General features: G+C 45.8%; 1 protein-coding gene across 2 annotated transcripts in view; it reads left to right on the top strand.

Annotated features, from left to right (window-relative positions):
* Positions 1-26,158, top strand: part of HYAL2 (hyaluronidase 2) — a 70,337-nt gene extending 44,179 nt beyond the window's left edge. For both annotated transcript variants that reach the window (XM_085625102.1, XM_085625101.1), the window contains exons 3-4: positions 21,728-21,817; positions 22,948-26,158. In XM_085625102.1, coding sequence (XP_085481228.1) covers positions 21,728-21,817; positions 22,948-23,340 — 483 coding nt within the window. In that variant the 3' untranslated portion in view covers positions 23,341-26,158. The remainder of the gene's footprint in view (positions 1-21,727; positions 21,818-22,947) is intronic.
* Positions 26,159-26,409: the final 251 nt, after the last annotated feature.

The raw sequence follows: 26,409 nt of genomic DNA, 5'->3' as shown, positions 1-26,409 counted from the left end.
ATTACACAAAGACAATAAATCATACATGTGGTTAACTTAGTCTATAGGAAATGTTACATAAAACAATGCGGATTGCAAGGTGTAGGAAACACATATTATCCATGCTAGCAGGGAGGGTATTTTAAGCGTTTATGGTCTGGAGCAGCATAAACTCGGGATTTAAAACATACCACAGGGGTTGGGGTTGGCTTTACTAATAAGAATTTATTTCTACCCAAACATAATTTTTTGTTTAAAAAATTAGGATAATGAACGACATGGGGAAAATATAACGTTCTAACCTATATCTTGCAGTTTGCATGCAGCTCATTGATGACTGTTCATCGGTCGCTGTGCTATATTAGGATTGTATTTTATGAACTACAATTAACTAAAGGATCTCTGTGACAAAAGCAGTAACCCACTGAGCTATTCATATAAAATACAGTTCTTTGATCTGCATGGTACATGATCTTTGCAGCAGGCCTATTAACCCTCTGCACTAATTTATGATGAGTCAAAACTGCCACTAGACAAAATATATCTCCCCAGCAGGAACATTAATCACCAGAGGTATCTCAAAGTTTTTATTGTTACCTGAAAACTGCAGGACACACAAGGAACTCTGCGGCAGGTGCTTATAAACCCATAAGTTATTTCTAAATACCACGCCCTCCTTGAGCTCAGCGCCAGGTATGTCTGCACCAGTTGCACTGTTCTAAGGCTGGCCCTGTCAAAGGGACTGTGAGTGTATCTACAAGCCCTTCGTTGATCCATACTTGTCTGATTATTCTCTTGTTTTAGCTCCTCTTCCTGTACTTTCTACATTCTTATAGAATGTAGTAGACCCCCAGCTCCTTTGGGTTGATCTAGGCTTCCACGGACTATGACGTTCACTGTGGCTTCTTTTAAGATCACAGAGATAATAAGTGGCTCGCCAAAAGTTACATTTCCCACCACACTCTTTGATCAGTGGGCAGCCTTTGTTACAGTTCCGTTCACCTTTCTGTTAAGTTATTGCAGCGCGGAGGTCCCACCTCAGAGGCCTCTACGGAGGCTTTACATGCTGCAGAGAAAGCTGTGAGTCCTTCGGCTAGCCAAACGTGCAGCAGAGAGCCCAAAGAGGAACTGAATTGAGAGGTGTGCTCACCACTGAGTACTAAGTCGCTATATGTTCTCTGCCTGAGATATGTCTGGTAACCAACGCAGCTGCACTTTGTATTCTGTGCTGTCCCCATCTGGTGTGCTGTCAAATCCCTCGCTCAGTTACATCAAAATGTGCCATTCTTTATTCTGATAATTAGCGGAGGCACGCTGGTCAAAACGCAGATCATCTTGCTGTGGCCTGATTCTCTAGCCGAAAGTGACCAGCTTCTCAAACAAACCTAGTAGCGGGGAAATGTGCAGAATCAGCATGGTTGATGCATGATCTTTCTAAATGTTATGGTGCTCCGTCTACAAGGCATCACTTGCGGTGGCCGTTGGTCAAATTTGCATTTTGTTCCATCGCTTCCTTTACACTTCATTCTTATCCTCATCCAAACAGCCTGAGTTTTGAAGACTCCACACTAGAAGACATCCTTCTATAGCACTTCAAAGGCCTTTGATTCTCTTTATAGACACTCCGATTACCTCTTCCCTGTGCATTCAACCTGTCTATTCTCTTATGTTTGGAGGGCCTCCTGGCACCCAATGCAGTTATCATATCTAGTCCCTGCTTTGAGTGAGCCTGGCACCCACTGAAGTAATAATTATTTCCTCTCTGTTCAGTACACATGCCCTTCTCATAATGCACCCTTTATTACTTGCCTCAGTTATAGCCCCTCCTATTCAAGTAAACATTTGATGTGTCCACCTGGTGTGCTCCCGATGCCCAAATCAGGCAACATTTTGAATGGGCTGTGGATGGATGTCCAGTAGAGAATATGTGCATAGATTGTAGATATATTCCTTGCAAGATGTGAAAAGGCCAAACTGACTTCGCAACCATCCACCAGAGAATGTAACAGCATCTTACAAAAAGACTACTAAGCATGATGGTACCAGGTGCACTTCTGACAGAGACTACAAAACAAGATTTATCCAGTTTGCTCCTGATAGATAACACAAAGCATGATTGTTTCAGGTGCACCTCTGACAGAACACAAAGCGTGATTGTATCAGGTGCACCTCTGACAGAGAACACAAAGCAGGATTGTATCAGATACACCTTTGACAGAGAATACAAAACAGGATTGTATCAGATACACCTTTGATAGAGAACACAACGCAGGATTGTATCAGGTGCACTCCACCGACAGAACACAAAGCGAAATTGTTTCAGGTGCACCTCCGACAGAGAACACAAAGTATGATTGTATCAGGTGCACCTCCGACAGCGAACACAAAGTGTGATTGTATCAGGTGCACCTCAGACAGAGAACACAAAGCAGGATTGTATCAGGTGCATCTCCGACAGAGAACACAAAGCAGAATTGTTTCAGGTGCACCTCCGACAGAGAACACAAAGCGTGATTGTATCAGATACACCTTTGACAGAGAATACAAAACAGGATTGTATCAGATACACCTTTGATAGAGAACACAACGCAGGATTGTAACGGTTACACCTCCGACACAGAGAACACAAAACAGGATTGTAACGGGTACACCTCCGACAGAGAACACAAAGCAGGATTGTATCAGGTGCACCTCCGACAGAGAACACAAAGTGTGATTGTATCAGGTGCACCTCCGACAGAGAACACAAAACAGGATTGTATCAGGTGCGTCTCCGACAGAGAACACAAAGCAGAATTGTTTCAGGTGCACCTCCGACAGAGAACACAAACCGTAATCGTATCAGGCACACCTCCGACAGAGAACACAAAGCAGGATTGTAACGGGTGCACCTCTGACAGAGAACACAAAACAGGATTGTATCAGGTACACCTCCGACAGAGAACACAAAGCAGGATTGTAACGGGTACACCTCCGACAGAGAACACAAAACAGGATTGTATCAGGTGCACCTCCGACAGAGTACACAAAGCAGGATTGTATCCGGTACACCTCCGACAGAGAACACAAAGCAGGATTGTATCAGGTGTACCTCTGACAGAGAACACAAAGCAGGATTGTATCAGGTGTACCTCTGACAAAGAACACAAAGCAGGATTGTATCAAGTACACCTCCGACAGAGAACACAAAACAGGATTGTATCAGGTGCACCTCCGACAGAGAACACAAAGCAGGATTGTATCAGGTGCACCTCTGACAGAGAACACAAAACAGGATTGTATCAGGTACACCTCCGACAGAACACAAAGCAGGATTGTATCAGGTGCACCTCCGACAGAGAACACAAAACAGGATTGTATCAGGTACACCTCTGACAGAGTACACAAAGCAGGATTGTAACGGGTACACCTCCGACAGTGAACACAAAACAGGATTGTAACGGGTACACCTCCGACAGAGAACACAAAACAGGATTGTATCAGGTGCACCACTGACAGAGAACACAAAGCAGGATTGTATCAGGTGCACCTCTGACAGAGAACACAAAGCAGGATTGTATCAGATACACCTCTGACAGAGAACACAAAGCAGGATTGTATCAGGTGCACCTCCAACAGAGAACACAAAGCAGGATTGTAACGGGTACACCTCCGACAGAGAACACAAAACAGGATTGTAACGGGTACACCTCCGACAGAGAACACAAAGCAGGATTGTATCAGGTGCACCTCCGACAGAGAACACAAAGCAGGATTGTATCAGGTGCACCTCCGACAGAGAACACAAAGCAGGATTGTATCAGGTGTACCTCTGACAAAGAACACAAAGCAGGATTGTATCAAGTACACCTCCGACAGAGAACACAAAACAGGATTGTATCAGGTGCACCTCCGACAGAGAACACAAAGCAGGATTGTATCAGGTGCACCTCTGACAGAGAACACAAAACAGGATTGTATCAGGTACACCTCCGACAGAACACAAAGCAGGATTGTATCAGGTGCACCTCCGACAGAGAACACAAAACAGGATTGTATCAGGTACACCTCTGACAGAGTACACAAAGCAGGATTGTAACGGGTACACCTCCGACAGTGAACACAAAACAGGATTGTAACGGGTACACCTCCGACAGAGAACACAAAACAGGATTGTATCAGGTGCACCACTGACAGAACACAAAGCAGGATTGTATCAGGTGCACCTCTGACAGAGAACACAAAGCAGGATTGTATCAGATACACCTCTGACAGAGAACACAAAGCAGGATTGTATCAGGTGCACCTCCAACAGAGAACACAAAGCAGGATTGTAACGGGTACACCTCCGACAGAGAACACAAAACAGGATTGTAACGGGTACACCTCCGACAGAGAACACAAAGCAGGATTGTATCAGGCGCACCTCTGACAGAGAACACAAAACAGGATTGTATCAGGCGCACCTCTGACAGAGAACACAAAGCAGGATTGTATCAGGCGCACCTCCGACGGAGAACACAAAACAGGATTGTATCAGGCGCACCTCTGACAGAGAACACAAAGCAGGATTGTATCAGGTGCACCTCTGACAGAGAACACAAAACAGGATTGTATCAGGTGTACCTCCGACAGAGAACACAAAACAGGATTGTATCAGGTACACCTCCGACAGAGAACACAAAGCAGGATTGTATCAGGTGTACCTCCGACAGAGAACACAAAACAGGATTGTATCAGGTGCACCTCTGATAGAGTGCATGATTCTATAGAGTCCCTTTGAAAGTACACCTAATTGTATCGAGTGATCCTCTGAAGCAGAATACAAAGTGTGCTGGTATCAGCAGGTGCACCTCTGACGGACAATACGAAGCATGTTTGTATCAGGTGTGCCTCTGACGAAGTGCACGATTGTGTTGAGTCTACCTGTGACAGAGAACACAACACGTGACTGTTTCGATTGATCCTCCGATGGAGAACACAAAGTACGATTGGACTAAGCTCGCCTCTTACAAGCTCCTCTAGTAGAGAGTTAAACTCCTTCTTGACATAAGCACACCTCTAGAAAAGATTACAAATGGTAAAAGCATCCGCGACAGAGGAGGGTGGGTCAGGAAGGTGCAAAGTGCAAACCTTGATTGGGCTCCCATCTGTCAGAGACGGCTATGCAAGGCTGTATAGGGCATACATGCAGCAGAGAACACAGTAGGTCTGTAGGCATGCCGTATGTGCAGCAGGGAGCACAAAGTGGAACTAAGTCTCTCTGTGTTCTCTGCCTGAGATATGCCTGGTAACCATTGCAGCGTTGCTTTATATTCTGTGCTGTCCCCATCTGGCGTGCTGTCAAATCCCTCGCTTAGTCACATCAGAATGTCTCTCAAAACATTTATTTCCACACCAAAATAACGCATTTATGTGCTTGAATTAATGCAACCTCAAATCCCTCTTGCACACTTTCTTTCAAAACACTTTTATTCTGTGCTTCCATACGAGCCTATTTAAGTAGGGCTGTAATAACATGACTGTGACGTTTACTCATTATTAATAGGCAAATATTTAGCATTGCCAAGTTAATATAAAGCTCACATATCTCCGCAGAGACCACGCACCCTTTGCATTGTGTGACAGAGGTATCCGTGGAACGCAGTGCAGCCCCCCCCCCCTTGTGTTTGTGGCTGGCGTGCACCGGTGCCTCGCACAGTCGCTCTTTTGTATTCTCTCTGAGGTACCTCGGGCACCAGGTCCTCTCGCTCTTGTATTCACTGGCAGAGGTGCATCTGGCATCCAAGCCAGTCATGACTTCATGGCCCACAACACAGACTGTCTCTTCAGCACAGAACCCTGGCTTCCCTCTGACACAACAACATCCTTGCTGAAGCAGTGCCATGGAATTACTCTGTTGTGACTGAGCATGCTGTGAGTCAAACAGGGGGAAGCTTGGCGGGAGCATGCAAATCCCACCTCAACCTCACTGCACGCCACAGTAAACTTCATAAAGGCACTTTCTCTTCATCTTCAGTCTAACCCGGCCTGATCCGGATGCATGGGATACAGGCTGTCAAGCAAACAACCAGATCCCTATCGCCAGTACTACACCTCTATAATGCTGTAGAAACCAGTAGACCCTTGTCTGGAGGGAATTTCAGTTAACTAGTAACAAATGGTTTCTGTCGGAGAAAGATACTGGAAAAAAAGGTATTTGCACATCTACTGAACTGATACGGAGAAAAGTCAAGTTGCATCTAGGAGCATGCTATTTTTAGGTTTAGACAAGACCTTTAGATTTCTACTAAAATTCTTTAACCTCTTCTATGCCCATGACGAGATAGTCTCGTCATGGAGCGCGGTTGCGCTGTGCCCATGACGAGACTATCTCGTCATGGACCCCGCCCGCTAATACAACGCCCGGCATAGGAGGGGGAAAGGGCGGGGCACTGAAGGGGTTAAACATTATACTTACTTAAAGGGGTCTTGGCGAGCCCTCTTCACCTGTTGGTCTGTGCCAAAAAGTTCACCTAGAACAGCATGGGGCATGGGGAGTGGCCTCAGCCCAGTTCATCCATTTGCAGACATCACTGTGAGTAACAGTATTATGCTCACAAGCACATCCACCGACAAGGTAGTTCTCTTCAGTGCCAGCTATAGTGATTGAGTTTTTAGACCAAAATATTTTTTCTTTTTAACCAATATTTATTTTTTATGTTGCATATCCCTCCGTCCCCCACAAAAAAAATACAGTTTTACAGAAACCATGTCAAAAAAAGCAATGGCAAAGCCAAAGAGTCTGGCAGCTTTGGCTAACCAGCTCAGACTTGCACCGGTTGAACGAAGATCCCAGACACACCAAGACACACATCTGTTGGGTTTGTTGCAGGAGATGGCTTAGAAGTTGTCACATGTATTCCCATTGGGTCAGAAATTTTTATTGGTAAATAGCACTTGATAAGTACTTAATCTGCCATTAATATATCCTGACAGTGTTTTCTGGTTGTCCAGGGTATGGGCTTCCAATCATGCCCATTGCAGACCGGAGTACTATTTGGGTTTGTGGAGGTGTGCGGTCAGTAGGTTGAATATGTCCTTTTTAATGATTTGTAGGATTTTTTTGGTAGGTTTGATGGGAGTACGGAACCAAATTGCTTAAGTGACTCCTGTTTTCTTGTATGGGTGCTCACTGCCCTGCAAGTGTGTTATACGCAGCTGGCGGTGCCTAGTGCTGTTGGATGCCTTGTTGCATATTGGGGCTGTATTGGATGTATGTTAAAGTTGGGCCCCAGTAAGAGCTGTTGTAAAGCGCAGTGTGGTATATGTTGGTGAGCAGTGAAAGTTGTAGTAATGTGGACAGCCAACTACATACAGGGCACGTCTGTGCTGTGTTTGTTTGTGCAGAGTTGACTTAACGTATGCTGTAGCAGATTGTGTTAGGAATGCCAACGGGGCCAGATGGCAGTCACTGAAGGCATAGCGACGCTGTGCTTGACGCTTGTGGTAGGGGATGTTTAAGGGCGCTGTTGGACCAATCTTTGGAGACTCTCAAGGAAAGTTAAAGTTGTCCTGACAATCAAAGGTACAAACGGAGCAAATAGCAGTCTGTCAAAGTGAAGAATCTGATTCGCATGTTGAGAAGGCAGATAAACCGTGGGCCAGTTTGCCAGGCGAAAATGTATGCATGAGTACTCTAATTTTTTGTGGGTATTAATTTTCAGAGTGGGTGTGTAGTTAAGCATGGACTGCACTGGGGTATTCTGTACACCGGCTAATCACATTATTCGAATTATGGGTGTATATCACAATATATCAGTTGTGTATCAGTATGTTGTGTGGGTTCACATTAGTTTTGGCTGGACCACATTTTCAGTTGTAGATGAAAAGAGCACAAGCCAACATGACACGAAGAACTTGGGCAGGATGCTCATCGGATGCAAAGTGAACAGTTGCTTCTGGGTTTTTGACTTGGTGTCTGGCACACATCCTCGCCTTGATGGAATCAAGTGCTGCCAAAGTGGTATCTGAGCCGGCCTGGGGGGGGGGGGGGGTCTAGTGACAGAACTGCTAGACATTTAAGTTTCCTGACATGTATGTTTCCATGTTGGGTTGTGTGCTATGGAGAGTGCTTGGCGGTGGTATCCCATGTAGGCGGGTGGTGGTACAGCAAAGGGAACCAAATCCTGAAGCCACTCCCACATTAATCCTAAAGAGATGCAGAGTATAGACGGCTATTTGATGACATTCCTTGCATCGCTGGAAGTGTGGCGCGTTTGTTGAACTGTCCTGGAAATCCCTGGGACTTTATCATGTGTTGTCTTGGATCTGTAGGAAGTCTTTCCATGCAGTCTTCTGGTTCTGTGTGCTTTCATTTATTATTGTTGATATTTGGCATGTTCATTGCCCACATTCTACCATTAGGATGCCACTGTAGTGCTCACTGTATCAGACTCAGCAATATGAAAGATTATATGAAAGAAGAATATGAACCAAGAACGGGCGGGGTGTCCTGTATCTCCTTAACAGCAAAAACAGACATATGTCAGCTAACCACAGGTGGGTCCTTTGATATCCAATGTCAGGTGCGACCATCAAGACACAATGCCGCTGGTGTTGTAGAGCAGCAACAAAAGAAAAACCACCGCCTTGTTTTGCTCAGAGGCAATATATCTGTATTTTGGACCCATGGGATCGGATGAGAGTGATGGCGTGGTGACAGTGCTGCGTTCTGCCCTTTGAATGGTGAAGGCGAGATGCGTTCATCTCACCTAGCAAGTTTGAGGGGGCGGCTGTGTACCTGTGTGGACAGAAGACTCTCCTCTCGGTTTCTGGGTCAGGACCCAGAAAAGGGATAGGCCGGGATTCCTTCAGGCCGACTTCTTTGAAAACCCGGTCAGGCTGTAGGGAAAAGTGAGTCATCATACCGAAGGGTCACATGACGAATGACCTTCCGTCAGCCCTACCTAGCTTTCATAGGCGTGGTGCCTCCGGTAGCTACAGTGCGTTTTTCAACAGGCCTAGGTTCACAGTTCGAGTAACATCCGAGGCAGCAAAAAGGGTAGGTACTCCTTGCCCGAGAATACATGTGTTCTACTGAGATGTGCCGGTGCTCTCCGATGAAAACGAATGAACCTCTCACAGAGAAGTATAGGTGCTGTATTTGTGAAAGTAAAGAAGTGGAAGTGGGGACTCAGTGCCTGTCAGTACCTGCTCACTGAAAGCACTTTTCCGAGGTGAACTTGAAGCCAGAGCAGAGATACGAGTTGGTGGTGGAACGTCGACACGAGGGTGGCCATTAGGCACCAGGCGCCCGAAGGCCTCCGTCCTGAGTTCAGGGTTCATCGCTTCTCTGCAGCATTCCTCCCCTCGGAGCTTCACAGATTTCGCTAGATGAACGCAGGTGCCTAAGAACCCCGGCCATTACCTTATCACGATTCACGTATTTGTCATGCTCCGTTCATGTTTACCTTTGTAATGACTACTAAGCAGCACTGCGCTAACAATTTTACTTTTTTTTAATGCTGCTAAATCCAGGATAAAAGTAAACGAGCTGCCTCTGCTTCTCTCCCTGTGGACGCAGATTGCCGGCCAGCGCGGGGGAGGCAGCAGCAGCGGCCTGCACCTGCCGCAGTGGGCTGACTGTCCTCCTGGCTCCAGCGAGGCAGCTGTTCTCTCGCTCTGAGGCGCGGTCACCTGCTCATCTTAGCCTCAGAACGAGGCCGGCGAGGCACTGGAGCACCGAGGGCGCGCGCATAGGGTGTGGCACGAGACCGCTCTGGGGCGCGGCCACCTGCTCACCGTGCCCTTTGAACGAGGCCGGCGAGGCACTGGAGCACCAAGGGCGCGCGCATAGGGTTGGCACGAGGCCGCTCTGGGGCGCGCTCACCTGCTTATCGTGGCCTCAGAACGAGGCCGGTGAGGCACTGGAGCACAAAGGGCGCGCGCACAGGGTGTGCCACGAGGCCGCATTGTTTCCCTTGCCCACAGTCAGACGGTGCCGCCGGCATGGGTGGTGTCCTGGAACATCCTGTATGCGGGAAGGTATCAAGGGCTTGGTAGTTGCCCTGTAGCTTGTTCGCAATTCCATAATTATCTTGTGACGGACATGTTGTAATGTACCAATTCACTTCTGTGTTGTACGGTTGCAACACACGACTATTACCATATGATTACAACACTATAGCATCATCATAAGATTTCACTGAGTGCAAGCATTGTATAATTTGTGTTCTGCCTGGTGACCATCACCGGTGCTTTTGGGCGTGGTTGTGACTGGAATTTACGGGCGAGTTTTTCCAGCACTCTTTATTTATATAATTCGGCTCTAACACCAAGTGGAGTAACTATGTTTTACAGCATCGAAGGATACAAATGCAACAAGAAAAAGAGTACATTTTTCTTGTATTGAGAGCTGAATCACTTCTAGGCACTTGACTTGAGCCTCATTATCAGTGACATCCGATTACGGAGCTGTGTAGGCTGAAGTATTCTGTGGCAGCGCGCTAACTTGCATATGCGCTTCTTCCCATTTCCGAATCTAGTGCCTTGCAAGCAGCCATGTGTGACCCATGCAAGAAGGGAGAGAGCGCTAGAAGAAGCCCTCTCAAGTCGACTCAATATGCCACTTCCGACAGAAACCACCCAGATGCAAAAAAGCCTTGGTCCATGCTGCCCCAGGAACAGTTCTGTCCGAACCATTGTCTTAACTCAAAACAGGAGCACAAGCAACCATTGGTCGCTTTTGTCCTAGGTAGGCTCACCAGTGAGATTCAGCTTGCATCCTGTGGCACAGTGAGCGCGGGACCAACTTCGGAGCCTGCCCTCACACTTAGGATGTCACTCTGAGGAAAACACAAAGGAATGGCTGGAGTGCTTGCAAAAGTCTTAGCTGCCAGCAATGCCTATGCCACATTCCACTCCATCATTTACAAAATGCACCTAATGTAGCTCTTGGTACTGAAAAAAAAAAAAGCAATTTGAAAGAGCATTCATGTAGAATACTCCAGTTTCCCAGCTCCATGGAGGAGTAGCTCATCAAGTTTATCTTTTTGTCTTCTCAGATTCATAGCCCTGAGAAATAATTTTAGTAGTTAATGCCCTGATTACTTACTGGTAATCCTCATTTCTCTTAGTCCCTATCGTCCTCTACCCAGTCATAAGAACATGAGGTTGTATCCAATCGCAGAGAGGAAACGCTTACTGATACAACCCACCCACCCTATTATAATCTAGCCTTACTGGAGCACTTCCTGAAATACCAAGCAACAAATACAAAGGTCTGCTATTGGGAGGCAGGGTGGGAAGTATGACTGGGTCGAGGACGATTAATACTAAGAGTAATGAGGATTAACAGTAAGTAATCAGGGCATTACCTCTATGTCCATTGTCTTCGAACATGACGTATACCAAAGTACCAAAGTATACACCCCACACAATGAAGGCCTTTGTAATACCAACTTCTGAAATAAAGTACAACACAGGATAATAAGCACACCCAAGAGAATTTAATGCCATATCCCAAACCAATTAAACAAGAGCAGGAGGCTGCCCAGCCTGTAACACACCACTCTCAAAATCCAAGCGATTGGTTTGTGCACAGTTCAAATTATTTTGTCTAATAAATGCGTGTTCAGAGGCCCAAGTCCCTGCCCAACATATCTCATCCAAGGATACTCCTTTAAATGCGGCCCATGAAGCTGGCACTCCTCTAGTGGATCTCTCCTGAATATTGGAAGGACAATGCAAGTCAGAGCCCCAATATGCCAGGGAGATGGTGTCATTAATCCAACGACTCAGGGTCATCTTGGATGCTGCTTGCCCGCACCCTTCAAGACCAAAAGCCACAAAAAGACTGTCAGAAGTCCAAAATGCAGCAGATCTGTCAACATAAACAGATGATGATCATTTTACATCCAGAGTGTGCAACACCTGTTCCTTAGGAGAAGAAGAAGGACAGTGAGAAGGTAACACCAGTTCCTGAGAAGTAGGAAACTTAGAATTAACTTTTTGAAGAAACCCAGAATCCAATCTTAACACCACAGCATCATCCACAAAACGCAAATATGGAGGGGAACATCTCAGAGCAGAAAGCTCCCCTAATCGCCTGGCTGACATGATAGCTACCAGGAAGGCCACTTTAAAGGAAAGGAACTTCAAATCCACAGTTGACAAAGGCTCAAAAGGAGTGGTTTGAAGAGCGCGAAGAACCAGAGAAAGATCCCACTGAAGATTTGACAGCAGGTGAAATGAGGTAGAAAACTACGAAACAACCTGGTAACCACAGGCCCAGCATTCGAGGAAAAAGTAACTGAATCCCTGAATGCCCTGATGGCCTTCCACTGACCTTAAAAAGTAGACTATGCATACCCTTTATGAAACTCATCCAAAAAATTTGGAGAATAAAATTAGAACAAGATGTAGGAGAATGATCATGAAGAGAACACCAAGTGTCAAAAGCAGGCCAAATTTTAGAATAAGAAGTCAGAGTAGAATCCCTACGAGAACCCTGGACCAGTAAAATAATGAGGGCTGGCAAACCTTTCCTCTTTAGAGTCCGGCGCTCCAAACCTCCAAACTGCAAAGCTAAGAGGGACTCAGGTGTGTGTACTGGAAGACTTCAGAGGAGATGGCCTTCGTGGCAAGATTCAAGGAGGACTCATGGCCAAACTCTTCAACAACAGGAATCCCGATCTCCGTTGCTAATACGGCAATGTTGTTACCACCAAATCCGTTTCCTGCTGGAGCTTCAGAAGAAAAGCCTGAATGAGGGCAAAGGGAGGAAAGGCATTCAGCATCATTGGAGGCCATGGAATCGACAAGGCATCCACTCCCCAGGTCCCCACTTCCGGTGTCCTGTAGGAGAAGTTTGGTAGGAGTGTATTGGTTCTAGAAGCAAATAAATCCACCTCTGGACATCCGAACCTCCGGCAGACCAGGTGGAAAACCCTGTTGGACAAACACAGATCCTGATAAGATGGAAACTTGTGGCTCTGAGCATCTGCTACCACATTGCCCATACTTGCCACAGCACATGCCACCTTATTGAGTGACTGGCTGTGAGTGCTGCCCTGAGGGTTGACATATGCCACAGACACCATATTGTCTATGTATGTCGAACCAGGACATTTCAATTGGACATGAGTGGCTTTAAATACTGGAGGGCCCTCTCTACCACTGACAGTTCCTTTTAAATTGGATGATCACATGGCACCCGATCTGTCCATCGAGACTGAGCGGATCACTGCCTCAATTTCGCCCCCCAACCCAGGGCACTGGCGTCTGTCGTCACCACTGTTGAAGGAGAAAGATGCATCCTCATACCCTTGGTAAGATTCAACGAGTCCAGCCGCCACTGCAGGCTGTAAACAATGTCTAGAGACCCTGGAATCTCCATGGTCATATTGTGAATGGGAAAGTTCGTTAATCGGTGAAGGTGCCACAGTAATGGCTGTAGGTGCAACCTGGCCCACAGTATTGTCTAGACAGAGGCTGCTATGAGACCTTGCACTTCCATCCACTGAAACAAAGTGGCAGTTCTCTGAGACAACAGAGATGTTAACAGGTATTGTAAACACTGGAACCTGGACTGTGGCAGAAACACTTTGCACAGAGCAGAGTTTGATTCTGGCCGTATGAATGTTCTCCTTGTTGAGGGCTGGAGCTTGCATTTCAGAACATTCAAGTTAAAACTATGGCTCTTTAGTGTAAGTATGCTCAAGTCCAGATGTTGCTGCATCACCTGAACAGATGGTGCCTGGAGTAGCCAGGCGTCCAGGTAGGGAAGCTCTGATCTTCCCTGAAGAGGAAGGTGAGCCACCATGGGGTGCCACCAACTTGGTGAAGAATCTGGGGGAGGACCTTAGGCCGAACAGTAGTACACTCTACTGCCAACAATGACCCCCCTCAGAGAGATTCGTAGATACCGTTGGAATATGGATGCCATAGGAACATGGAGATAGGCATCCATGAAATCCAGCGTAGACATCACAAAACCTGCTGGAATCAATGGAATGATCAAGGACTTGAGGTTAATCATGATCCTGAAGTCCCCGGTTATCTTCGGGGCTAGGAACACAATCGAGTAAACGCCTTGCCTCCTCTCTGACTTTGGGACTGGAACAATTGCTTCCTTTAGAAGAAGCAACCAAACCCCTTCCATCAATGCATTCCTTCTGAGTGGATCTCTTGTAAGAGGCGTCTGAACCGTTCCTGATGATGGGGGAAAGGACACTAGCTTGATCTGTTAACCTCCTTCTAGAAAACTCAGCATTCACTTGTCTGAAGTCGTGCAACGCCAATTTTCCAGGAAATGATTAAACCTCCCACCAACCTCTGGGATCTCAAAAACTGGACCCACTGTGGCGGCATAGTCAGGAATGCTGATTAGAATTCTCTGGATCCTGATAAGGTTTCTTCTGGAACTTGCCTCAAACTTTTCCCCTGGAATTTCTTACCTTTAAATCTATTCCTTTGCCTACGGGAAGATGGATGAAAGGACTTCGCCAAGGAAAAGAAGGATTGATTACACTGCTGTTTTCTATAGGAAAAATAATGTATCAGTTCCTTGAAAACAAAATCAGCGTATCCTCCAGGTCCTTACCAAATAGTCTTGGTACTGTTAATGGCAACCTCAAATCCATAGACCTCTGTGAAGAATCCGTGTTCCAACCTTTCAGAAACAGTTTGCACCTGGCTGCAATGAATTCTCCTCAAGACAGTGCAGATGCTCTTACTGAATCAAAAGCAATATTTTAAAGAAATTCAGTCTGTCTTTCCATGGATTCCATTAATTCGGGGCCATGCCCACCCTCTTGCATCATGGTGAACAAAGTTTTAAAGTCCGACAACAGCAATTGTGCAACACATGCCCCATATATACCAGAATCAATGGCTAAATGGGATCCCTCGTAAGCCTTTTTTTTAATGAGGAGTCAATCTTTTTGTCTGCCCACCCACCCCTCTTTAAGGACATTGACTTCGCCATTGACGAGCGCCCCACCAGACTGGCCACAATAGAATCCACATGGACCGTCTCTGGGAGCTTATTCTCCATGTCTGTCAAAGCTTGGACATGAAGCAAGGCATAAGAATGCGTTCTGGATCCTTCCACTCATTTAAAAGAACGTCCATCATGGAAGGATGAATGTGCAGGGCATTCGTTGTCTGTTTTCTTTAGCTCTGTCTGCTGTCTTCAGAAGTGCTGGCTACTTCCTCATCCGGAAATACCATGTTTTCAGTAAAATGGGCACGAATGTCCTGCAACATTTCTTTAGAAACATATTTTCTCTTATGCTCCATTGAACCCATAGACGACTCATCCGATGAATCAGAGCTGGAAATGTCTGAATATAGTTCCTGCCCACCTCCAGACTGTGATCCTGCTTTCTTTTTTTCTTTAAAGCAGATAAAGTGTCCAAAATCAGGCTTTTAAGCCCCTCCTCCTCCCTCAACTTCTTTTTTTTAGGTGGAGGCATTGCCACAGGACTCTCCATTGAGGATGATGAATTTGGGAAACCATGCTTACTCTTCCCAGCATGTTTTCCCATATTGCAGTCAACCGGTACAGCCACAGTCCACTATAATACTAACTATATATATGTATATATATATATCCTAGTTATAGTTAGGACCTCGTTTCTATTCAAAAAGTGTTTTTTTGGTTTTCCCAAGCACTCTGGTCAGCTCCTGTCTTGAAAGTTTTGGGGTGATTTGTCAAGCGGGAGCCGATTAAAAAAGGGGGGTCCCAAAACACGTTTTCCCCATGTAAATTTCCATAGGAAACTTTAGACAAAGCTACAGCCCGAACTGCTGAACGGAAGTACACTAAATTTGGCAAAAAGGTAGGTCTTGGTTCATAATGAGCCCTTTTTAGGTTTCGCGCCTAGCGTTGTACTGCGTAGCAGTGCTCGTGCAGCACGAGACATTTAGTAGGTGAAAAACGGGGATTCAGCACTGACCTAGGAATCGCACACGCTTGTGCGTGTGCGATTCCTTTTGTGGTACCCCATTGGCCTTTTTGTGCGTCTTTTTATAAAAGACTGCAAGCAATTGGCCAAAGGCGGGTGCATTGCTCGGCCCATGGCCTATTGGTGTCTATTACGCGCTTGGTGCGTGTAATAGACACCAATAGGCCATGTGGTTTCAATTATCGTGCCCAGACACGTGCGCGATAAGTGAAACCACATGGCTCGCTGTTGGCGCATGTGCGCACCACTCGCGAGCTTCTGTTTTTGTTTTTTTACTTGTTTCTCTTGTGGATGCAGGCCGTGCTCAAGGGAAAACGGGAAAACATCGGCAGCCTCAGAAACTTGAAAATAAATTATCAGTTAAAACAGAAGACACAAAGTGTAAACCACTCTCTGGAAAAGTGTTTTACCTCGATTTACCACCCAACGTCTTGTCTGAAAATTTGGAAAAAGACATTAAGACTTTTGGAGGGGTAGGTTACACTTGCATGCAATTACTGCTGTTTGACTTGCAACTGCTGATCTGGGAACCTGGAAGGTGTTCCGAAACATTAACTTAAGTTTTCAGGTCCTGCAAGAGAGAATGGTCAGAGAACCTTTGTTAATGAGTGAAAACCTGTATGTGGGAGGGTGAGGGGGCTCTAAGAAATGCTAATGGTATCCAGTTATTTTTGTATTTTCCCAGGTCTGTACAAAGGAGTGCAAGTGTTGTGCATCAATCATTTGTGTGCGCTGCATTTTCACTGGGCCTATGAATAGAGGTTTTCTAGACCTTTACATCAATGCCACTCAAGCTTGGGTGTGGTATTGGGTATTTTGCCCAAATTTGTGTGGGGATTCCCACAGGTTGCCTTGGACTGTGTTGCTGCAGCGGGTTAGCTTACAATCGTCCAGCTGTAGATTTCTTAGTAGAGATACCCCTATTGAACCAGTTCCCAACAATGTAGACCGCATATATTTGGAAGAGTAAAGGCAGCAGTTTACTGGCTGCTTTCACTTACAAACAGTCCATTACAGATTCATTGTGCTCTACCTTCAAAGCAATAGCTTAATGCAATTTCCCGACCCTCGTTAACAATCAATGTTAATATCCCACAATCCATCCATTCAGGCAGCCTATCAGGTCCATCTGTTGTAGCCGTACATTTGAGGTAGGTGTGCTCAACTTATTTATGAAGAGAGCAAGTATACACTTTGGTCATACTCTTATAACAGACCTCTTTTATTGACCTTCACTCAGTCAGGCTGGATGGGTGGCCGTCCACTTACAGTTGATGTGGTTCTGTCAGTCATGCACACCAGGTGACCCTTCCCTTTCGGTAGCTATGCTTCATTGGTTACAGTCTAAAAACAGCAATGTTTCATTTACCTTTGGGCAATTGAGCATGCCAGGTAGCTGTCAATTCAGTAGCTATGCCTCAGTCAGTCTGACGCTCTGGGTGGACCTCTACCGCCAGTGTTTATGCTTCATTCACCTTGATTTCGACCACACCTACCATATGGGTATGCTACTTCCCATCCATCCATACTCTTACAGCTGAATGTTTTTTGCATAATTGACCCCTTTCCCAATTGATTTCTGGATTCTACCGATGGCAGTGTTGTTGTGACTTATTGTAGGACTGGGTGTCCTGGGTGCTGCCTCTCCCACTTTTGATGGTGGCTGGCCCTGTGGCTGCAATGGATTGGTTTGTAAGTTGCGTGTAGCAGCGCTTCTCTCAGGACTTGGTCATCGCTGACCTGAGCAGGACTTGTGTTAGCAGTGAGCTTGGACTTAAGGTTTGCTGTGCCCTTTTTCCTTCAACATTTGTTGGGCAGAACAAGCTCCTATTGTAATGAGGTTTTTATGACTTTGTCCTTTACTAAGCCAGTCCCACAAATGTAACATGCAGCAAAACCCTACAGCTACTGGTTCTCATTGCCTCCGCCATAGCACTCTGTTCCTGTGAATTTAAATTGCAAAAACAGCCAACAGTCACCAGCCGATCTATTTCCCTCCACCATTCTTGCCAAGTTGAAATGCAAATATACTTATCAGCTTTAGGCTTGCTGTCCAGCCCCTCCCCATGCCGGCTCCTACTAATTTCTAGTGTGGTCCTTCTCTGTAATTAAAATATGAAGCCACATTGGATTTCACTTGCCAGCTTTGCACCTCCCCATGATATCATTAATTTAAAATGAAAAATTCCCAGTATCCTTCAGATGGCATGGAGGATTGGAGTGTCCCGTGCTTTAGGCAAAAAAGCATCAATACTGCTGTTCTTGCCACATAGAGGTGCTGATGCTGAGACCCATTACTGACAATTCACTTGCTGGCTATTCTAGCACTACTCTAGTCACTTCTAGCACCAAACCTTCCATTGAGATTGACTTAGCCAGTGCCATAAGGCTTCAGCTGACCCATCAAAGAATGAACAATTTCTAGCATTGTATACAAGTTTATAAAGAAAAGATGAAGATTGGTTACAGATACACACACTGTAATACAGTGTTGACAAATTCTAACTGCGTGCAAGCTTACAGCCGCATGGTGTTCCAAGCACTGCAGGTAGACCCAGTCCCAGACTTCCTTGGCGAAACAGAGGAAAGTGCTAAAACCCTGAATGGTCCTCTTCTTGTCCTTCAACTTTGAAATGCAGGAACAACAGCGAGAGGTAAAGGTGATGACCTATGCTGCCAGGGCAGATGTACCTCCAAGTATATTCCAAACACCTCATCGGGTACTCTTACCACAATGGAGTATCCCTGACCAGGAATAACAGCATCCTATGAAAAAATGTGTGTGGTAATATGCTGGACTTGGCGCACTACTGAAGATAGTTAATGGACCTGCTTAACTACAGAGGAGCACTTAGGGTGCAGTGTACCTTTAGTAAAGTAGAAAGGACTGATTATTAAATGGTATTTTTGGGTATCAGCAGGAACTCTGATTTACCAAGCATTAACCATTAATACAGGAACTCCATTTTCTTTTATAAAATTTATTTTTCTTTTGGAATGACAACATTTAGGCATTTATCCAAAATGCAGGGATTGCCTACTATTAGTTTTGATTCACCAGTGTGGAACAATCCACTCTTTTCAGCTAATATTACTGAAAAAGCTTTGTGTCAGTGGACCAGACAATGGGTCATTTGGGTGGGTCATCTGAATGAAGCAAACCAACTGCTCTTGTTTAAGGAATTACGATTTCAATATAAATTCCATAATCAATGGTTCAAATATCTGCAAGTAGTAACAAGCACTGAAAATGCAAAAGGTCTCGCCTTTGATTAAGTTAAAGCCATTTGCTTTGCTAATGGTATTGTACAGCAAAACAAATGGCTTTAACTTAATGAAAGGCGAGAACTATTGCATTTTTAATGCTTGTTGTTAAATGGTGTAAATCTGTTCAGTAGTTCTTGAGATATTAGAAAAAAGAAAAATATCGATATCTGAGCACCGAGGCGGGTTCGGGAACCCTCCCGGACACAAGCTTCACTCTGATTGGCTGCCAACATTCCAAACCAGGAAGTGTTGGCAGCCATCTTGTGACTCGGTAGAACGGAGTCACAAGAAAACTGAAACAGAGGTTAAAAAACAAGAAAAGGGGGCAGGGTAGAAACACCCTGACCCCCTTAGCCTGCTCAGGCCAAAAAAAGCATTTTTTTTGTTTAAAAAAAACGGCAGAAAACGCAATGGGGTTGCGAATCCTGCTGTGAAAATAAAAAAAAAAACTAAGCGTGGGCTCCCGCACTTCATTTTAATGAGGCCCCCGGGTGGGCCAGCTCCCGGGGGCAATGTTAAAAACAAATAGGAGGGGCACATAATTACCATAGCCCCGGGGACCGCCACCTCCCCAGGGCTATGGTAATTAGGTGCGGGGGGCACGCGGACCCCCCATCCCCGGGGACCGCCACCTCCCCGGGGCTTTTTTAATTGGATGCGGGGGGCACGCAGCCCCGGGGACCACCACCTTCCTGGGGCTCTGTTTAAAAAAAATTAGAGGTGTGTGGGAGGGTAAGAGCCCCCCGACACGCCCCGGGGACCACCACCTCCCCGGGGCTTTCAAAATGAAGGGAGGGGGGGCCGCGCGGCCACTCTCCAGGAGCCCTCGATGGCCCTGGGGCCCGCCAACCCCCAGGGCCGGCTCCTGCAGTGTCCCAAGGTGCCCACCCCCAGGACATTGCTGTTTGCTATGGCAGGGCAGGAGCACAGCTCCCACCCTGTCATATGAAGCAAAGCAGGATTGCTTTTGGGCAAGGAGAGCTGCATGTTAGGGAGCCGGCGGGACCGTGGGGGCATTGGGGCTCCCAACGGAGAGGCCAGGCCCCGGGGGATGGGGTCCCTTGGGCCAGAAGTGGCCTGGGAGGGGGTCCACACGCCCCCCCCCCCCCCAATAATTTACATTAAAAAAAAACCGGAAAGGCTGGCCCCAGGATGGGGTCCCCGGGACCATAATTGGCCACGCGGGGGGGGGCACGCAGCCCTCCTCCCAAAAAAATAGAAATAAAAAGGCTGTCAGGGCCCGGGGCCATAATTGGCCTCTGGAGATGTCATGAGTGATGTCATCAGTGATGTCACTGACCATGTCATGAGTGATGTAATATGTGACGTCATCAGCTGTGCATTACGGGGGCGCGAGTTATAGTTATCTCTACTAACTATAACGGCAGAATTTCTCTGGGCTTGTACGAGTGAAATGTCCAACTAACTATAACGTCCCTGAAACCTGTGGCTTTTCAGTGAATTTCTAAGGTTTTTTCAATGCTAATTTCTAACTATAACGTCCCTGAAACCTATGGTTTTTTCAGTTAAAATAAATAAAATATATGTATATATATACACACATATATATATATACACCCATAGTTCAAACTGCATTTTACTTGAACACACATGCGATTGACAGCACATTACCATAAGAATGCTGTCAATCGCTGCACATTCAGTATGCAGAAGTGGAGACCGGCTCTGGAACGCGCCTGCGCAACCTATTCCAACCTATCTCCACTCCCATTGTTTACTCAGTGTAGTCGCTGCTTCTGCGCAGAATGCAGCCATACCTGGAATGTGCGGCTTTTACCGACGTGTTCCTTCACATGCTGCTTTTCATCTTCACTTGAATGCGCTGCTTTCACACCGCACTCCCTTCAGTTTTACACTGCCTAGGTAGCTTATCCGTCATGCTCATTAAGTCTCTTGGACAGCCCCCTCGTAGGGATTATTGATTACCCGCTGAGCCGGAGCACGCTTTCCGCTGCTCGCACAGCTTACACGCCACACTCATCAAGCACGCTTGCCGACAGAAACTAAGCAGAGTGAAGCTTCTAAAATAATTATACACGCCGCACTGGGAAACAATGTGAGACCAGAGAGCATGGAAAAACATATTCCCAAGAATTATTTTCCACATACCTTAAGACTAAGGAGGTCATATATGCACCTGACTCTTGCCGCTCCCACAATGGTTGCAGGTGCCCCAAAGCCCAGCAGAGAAAAAAGCCTGCAACAACTTAGTTGGAGGTGGAAGCCCATCTCATCGGTGCCCCCTGTATTCTGTTGGAGACAGGAAACAAAATAGGAAGTGCTAAGGTAAGGCTACATTATTATAGGCCTTAGTAGGACAGTGGGTGCGGTCAGTATGCGTTTCCTGTTTTGTTTCCTGTCTGTGATTGGATACTATTGCATTTAATTATGACTGGGTCGAGGACGAGGGACGTAGAGGTAATGCTGTGTGTCAAGTTGGTTAATTCAGTGTTAATCTAGAAATAAGTTTGTACTGCATTTCAGCAACCTCAAACACTGCTGATCTAAACCATGTCGCTCATCTATTACAGAAAGACCTCATCTACACCATTGGGGAGAGTGCAGCCCTGGGAGCCGCCGGCACCATTTTTTGGGGTGATGCAAACTACACCCGCAGCAAGGTGGGTACCACAGACCGAGCTGGAGATGTGCCTCCTAGCAATGGTCTCTATGTTGTGTTTTTTCTTACATCGGTTTTCTGTGGCATGAACTGATCATGAAGATTTAACAGTGAATTTAATTACCCAGTAATTGTTTGTAAAGGGAAATAATTTTTTTTTTACCCTTCGGAGCAACTGAAACAAGGGGCCTCAGTAACTTTGGGGGTGCAGAATTAGTTCTGTTAAAGCACTCCATGAGAGTGCATGTGTTTTCTAGCTGTCTCCCTAGTGAGCTTCTCTTCCCCTCTCTGCACTGCTTTCTCTCACCCATGTGGTTCTCGACTGGACACATCTGTGATGTGCTCGCCCTTATGTTCTTCCCCTGCCCTCGTTGCTTTCTTGCCCTTGTGCTTCTCCTCCACGCTGCCCTCTCTCTCTCACACACACGTTTGCCTTTTTCCCCACGCTCCGTGTAACTTTTCCTCTCTACTGTTTGCTCCCCCTGCCCGCCATTATCCACCCGACACAAGTTGCTTCCCCTACCTGCTTTGCCTCATGTTGTTTCTCTGCCCATGTTGCTTCCCCACCCGCTTTGCATAAAAAACACTTTTGCACTTTTTTCCTTCTTATTTGCTGACCGAGTAGGATCTACTATGGTAATATGAGCTTTTTAAGATCCAAAATATATTTTTGCTTTTAGCAGTTACAAAATATATATATAAAATATATATATATATATATATATATATATATATATATATATATATATATATATAGGCTAGGACCCAGGAGCTCCGCAAAATATAGTTTTACTAAAAACATGACAAAACAAGCATTGACAAAACACTAAGGCTGGCAGTCAAAGCTAGATCTATTATGTTTTTTTATTATGCAGTAGAAACTTTCCCTGCTGTCATGCATACGTGTTACTATGCTTTCTCAAGTGGATATGTAGCACATTTTATCAGTGGGTGTAAGTGAAGCATGCCCTTTGTGTGTTATACTAGTTCAGCAGACCATTGAGAAACATGATTATTTGGCGTCCAGGATGTCGCTAGTGACAACTGCACTAAATTTGTAATTCAATATATTTCTGGTATGGCATTGTGCTACTTGGGTGCTCATTTTTTGCTTCTTTGCTTCCACTCTAGGAGACCTGTGGACTCCTCAAAAATTACCTGGACCAAGACTTGGGCCGCTACATCGTAAACGTCACTAAGGCTGCGCAGCTCTGTAGTACTGTCCGCTGCCATGGCAATGGGCGTTGCCTGCGCCAGAATAATCACTCCAATGCCTACCTTCACCTCAACAACGCCAGTTTCCGCATTGAGCGCCAAGTGGCGAGCGCACAGCTGGAGGCAGTGGGAGAGCCCTCGCCAGCTGATCTTGATCAGTTTAGGACCCAGTTTCAGTGCCAGTGTTATGTTGGGTGGCATGGAGGAAGTTGTGAAAATAAGATTGGGGCTAAGGGTGGAGCTGCAACATTGGGCACTTTGAATGTCGTATCACTGTTGGCGATGACTTTTTTGGTGTTTCTTTGCTAACCCAAGTGGAACTGGAAGAGGGCACCTGATGCCTGCTTCAGGTAAATGCTGCTAGGATGTCAACATGGCTGTGGAATAAGCATTCAAGTGGCAGCATTCCCATGGGAAGTGGAGATGACCTGATCCTCCGAGTAGAGAAACCTTGTGTTTCACTTTACCCCCAAGGAGCCAAATGATCAGTCTGGGGTCCTGAACCTTCCACAATCAGCACTGCCAGGACCCTCTCTGTGCCAAAGCCCTCCCTTCCTGTTCCTGTTTCCAAAGGTTGATAGTCACTGAGGAATGTGGGACGATGAATATGCCCCTGGATGGGCACAGGGTAAAAGAGACCCTTTCCTCTAGGACAGTCTGTCTATTGGTAGTAGGCCAATCGAGTTAGGCACGAGGTCATTGGACTTCATCTACACTACAGGTATACAGAGCTTTTAAATTCTAGGGCCAGACTGCGCTGGAGTAGGCACCGAGGCACAGCATCTTTTAGTGCTAGGCCTAGCTGGTTAAGTTGATTGGCAGAAGAGTACAGAGCCTCATTCCTCTAAGACTGACAGCTCTGAGGTTTGATTCTTTGATAGTCTGCCGCGACTCGTCTAGAAGGGTCAAGAAACTGATTAATCTCTAATGCAAACACCAGACCATTTCAGTGTTCTTGCTTCTACATCGAATGGTGGGGGTGGAGGCAATAATAGCCACTATAAAATGCAGTAGAAAGGAAACCTCATTTTCATAGCAATATCATGATCTTTTAGAAGTGTCTATTACTGAATGTCTAAGGCGGCGGCCCCGAGATACAGAGTCCTTAAGATCCAGGATTGGACAGATCACTGTATTGGCAAGCCATCGAATCTCCGGCCTGTAACTTGAGAACTTGATATTAGAATGAATGAATGACTCTTTGCTGTAGTGCGCGCCACCTGGGTGGCATCCTTAAATGGAAGCGTCTAGATAACCTATCTGGTGATTAGCCGCGTCTCATAAATCCTGATTGATTAATTGAACCCAGCACTGAGATCTGGGTCAGAAGCGGAGACTTGTAGATTATTTATGGAGTGCAGGTCCAAATGAACCATATTCCAGAGAATATTTCCTAAATAGAAAAATCTTCTACCCACTCTACTATAGCAGCACATTCTAGACTTTTATCAGAGACAGGGTATTAGAGCGTAGTAGGCGACCAGGAACATAGAAAGCAGAGCAAGTGTAGATGTATCTTTAACTTATTCCTGATAAGACTTTATGAACAATGGATAACAATTACAAATGAGTACAGTTAGCTAGAGTTGGCTAGTGTGCTAATCTAGCAATGAGCTCAATCTTCAGTTTGCCTTGCCTCGAATAGTAAAATGCCACTGAAGTGATGTGTGCATGGGCCAGCACCCTTTACCATCGTGTGAAAGGCAGGAGGATCTTGTGTACTTCATCTTACTGGCAAGAGCAGAAGGAAGAATGGACATTAATGCCCAGTGGAAGTCTGCGGAATACATATGCCTATCCCTTCAGTATAAGACTGGAGGATACAGCTGTCATACCCTACAGTGAAATCAAATATCCCTGTACCTTGCCCTATGGTGAAAGGCAGAAGGATGCACAGCCCTTATCCTACAGTGAAGACTGAGACCTGGCCCCATTTCCTTCAAATGAAAGCTGGAATGGTCTCACATTTGTGAAAGGAGGAGGGATTGTGATTTTCCCTTCATAAATCTGGGATTATAGGTGTTTGTTCTGGCGAGAAAGGCAAATCGGGTAGGTCATGTTGCTACTCTGGAGCTGACTTTGCCTCCCCTCCATGCACAAGCTTCAGGCGATTAAATACTGCTAGCTGAATGAGGATGTTATGTAGGCAGCCTTGAAAAACCAGTCTTTTTCCCTCAGATCCTGCAAAGGAAATTCCTATTTGAGTCTTGGGTGAAACATAGCAAAATCCCTGTTCTGCATCTCTGGAGCTATAATTTTCTCCTCGCTTTGCAAGTGGGGATAGAAGAATGTGAGTGAACAAGATCATTTTTGAGGGTGGGTTTGTGGCTTTTTCCTGCCATTGGAGACTTCTGTCCAGCAGGTGTAGTAATTGAGGATTGTGTCATGCAGACATTGGGATGGGAATTGTACCTTGCGAAAGTGGGATGTGTTGTTTCTAGCAGGCAATGAGATGGGCGGGGGGGGGGTGTCCTGAAGGTACTGTCTGTCCTGCAGGTGTTGGCATGGGTGCTTTACATCAGACAAAGGTGGTATGAAAGCTTTTATTCTGCATTGAGGAGAATGGCCTGCTCTGGAGAAGTTCATAGGTGTGGCCCAACCTTCTTCTGTTTTAGGAAGGAGGAGAGCCATCCTTGATCAATGTTCACAGATTCTGTTTTCCATCAGTGAACTGGACGAAAAGAACATGGAGTGATCCCACCTCAGCTGGAAGTGCTGGGATGAATAGAAAATAGTGGACATATGTTTGGATCACTCTTTAAAATTTAATTGAACTTGAGGGGATCTTGCTTTGTGGTTTAATGTTACTGTTAGAAGTACGAAGGACTAGTCATAGGGTAGCAAGGGGGTGGTCTCAGGATAAGGATTGGGGATGAGGAGTAAAGTTTGTTATTAACCACTTGTAGGAGTCCATCGGTCCCCTCATAAGCACAACTCCTTGGTGCCCATGGAGACCCTACCTGAAGAAACCGGAATGGCCGTGAATATTCTTTATTTATACCGCCAAACCTCATTCCACGTTTCCTAGTTCTGGTGTGCAGTGTAGTTCTAGTGTGTGGTGCGCTTATCCGAATTGTATTGAATTTGCAGTTTTGTAAAGCAATTTGAATTAAAACCACAACAAGCATCACAGTTTCTTAATGAATATTTGTTGCCTCTGGTTTGATCACTTGAATTCTGAGGTGTGGAGAAAGGCTGGTGTGTAAACTTCTGAAAATCTACACGACTGAAATATGGGAAAAAATGAAGCATTACTGAATTCCTGTTGGTTACGTGATCTGTGCAGTCTTTTACGGCATATAGTAGTAAAAAAACAATGAAATCACTTTTTTCTTAATCACTCAAGTACTGAGGGGGAAATAAGTCTCTGCACTCTTT

This window comes from Triturus cristatus, chromosome 9, assembly GCF_964204655.1.
Source record: "Triturus cristatus chromosome 9, aTriCri1.1, whole genome shotgun sequence".
In the NCBI taxonomy this organism is placed as follows: Eukaryota; Metazoa; Chordata; class Amphibia; order Caudata; family Salamandridae; genus Triturus; species Triturus cristatus.
Note: the sequence above shows the minus strand (reverse complement) of the source record. Positions and strands in the feature narration are given on the sequence as shown.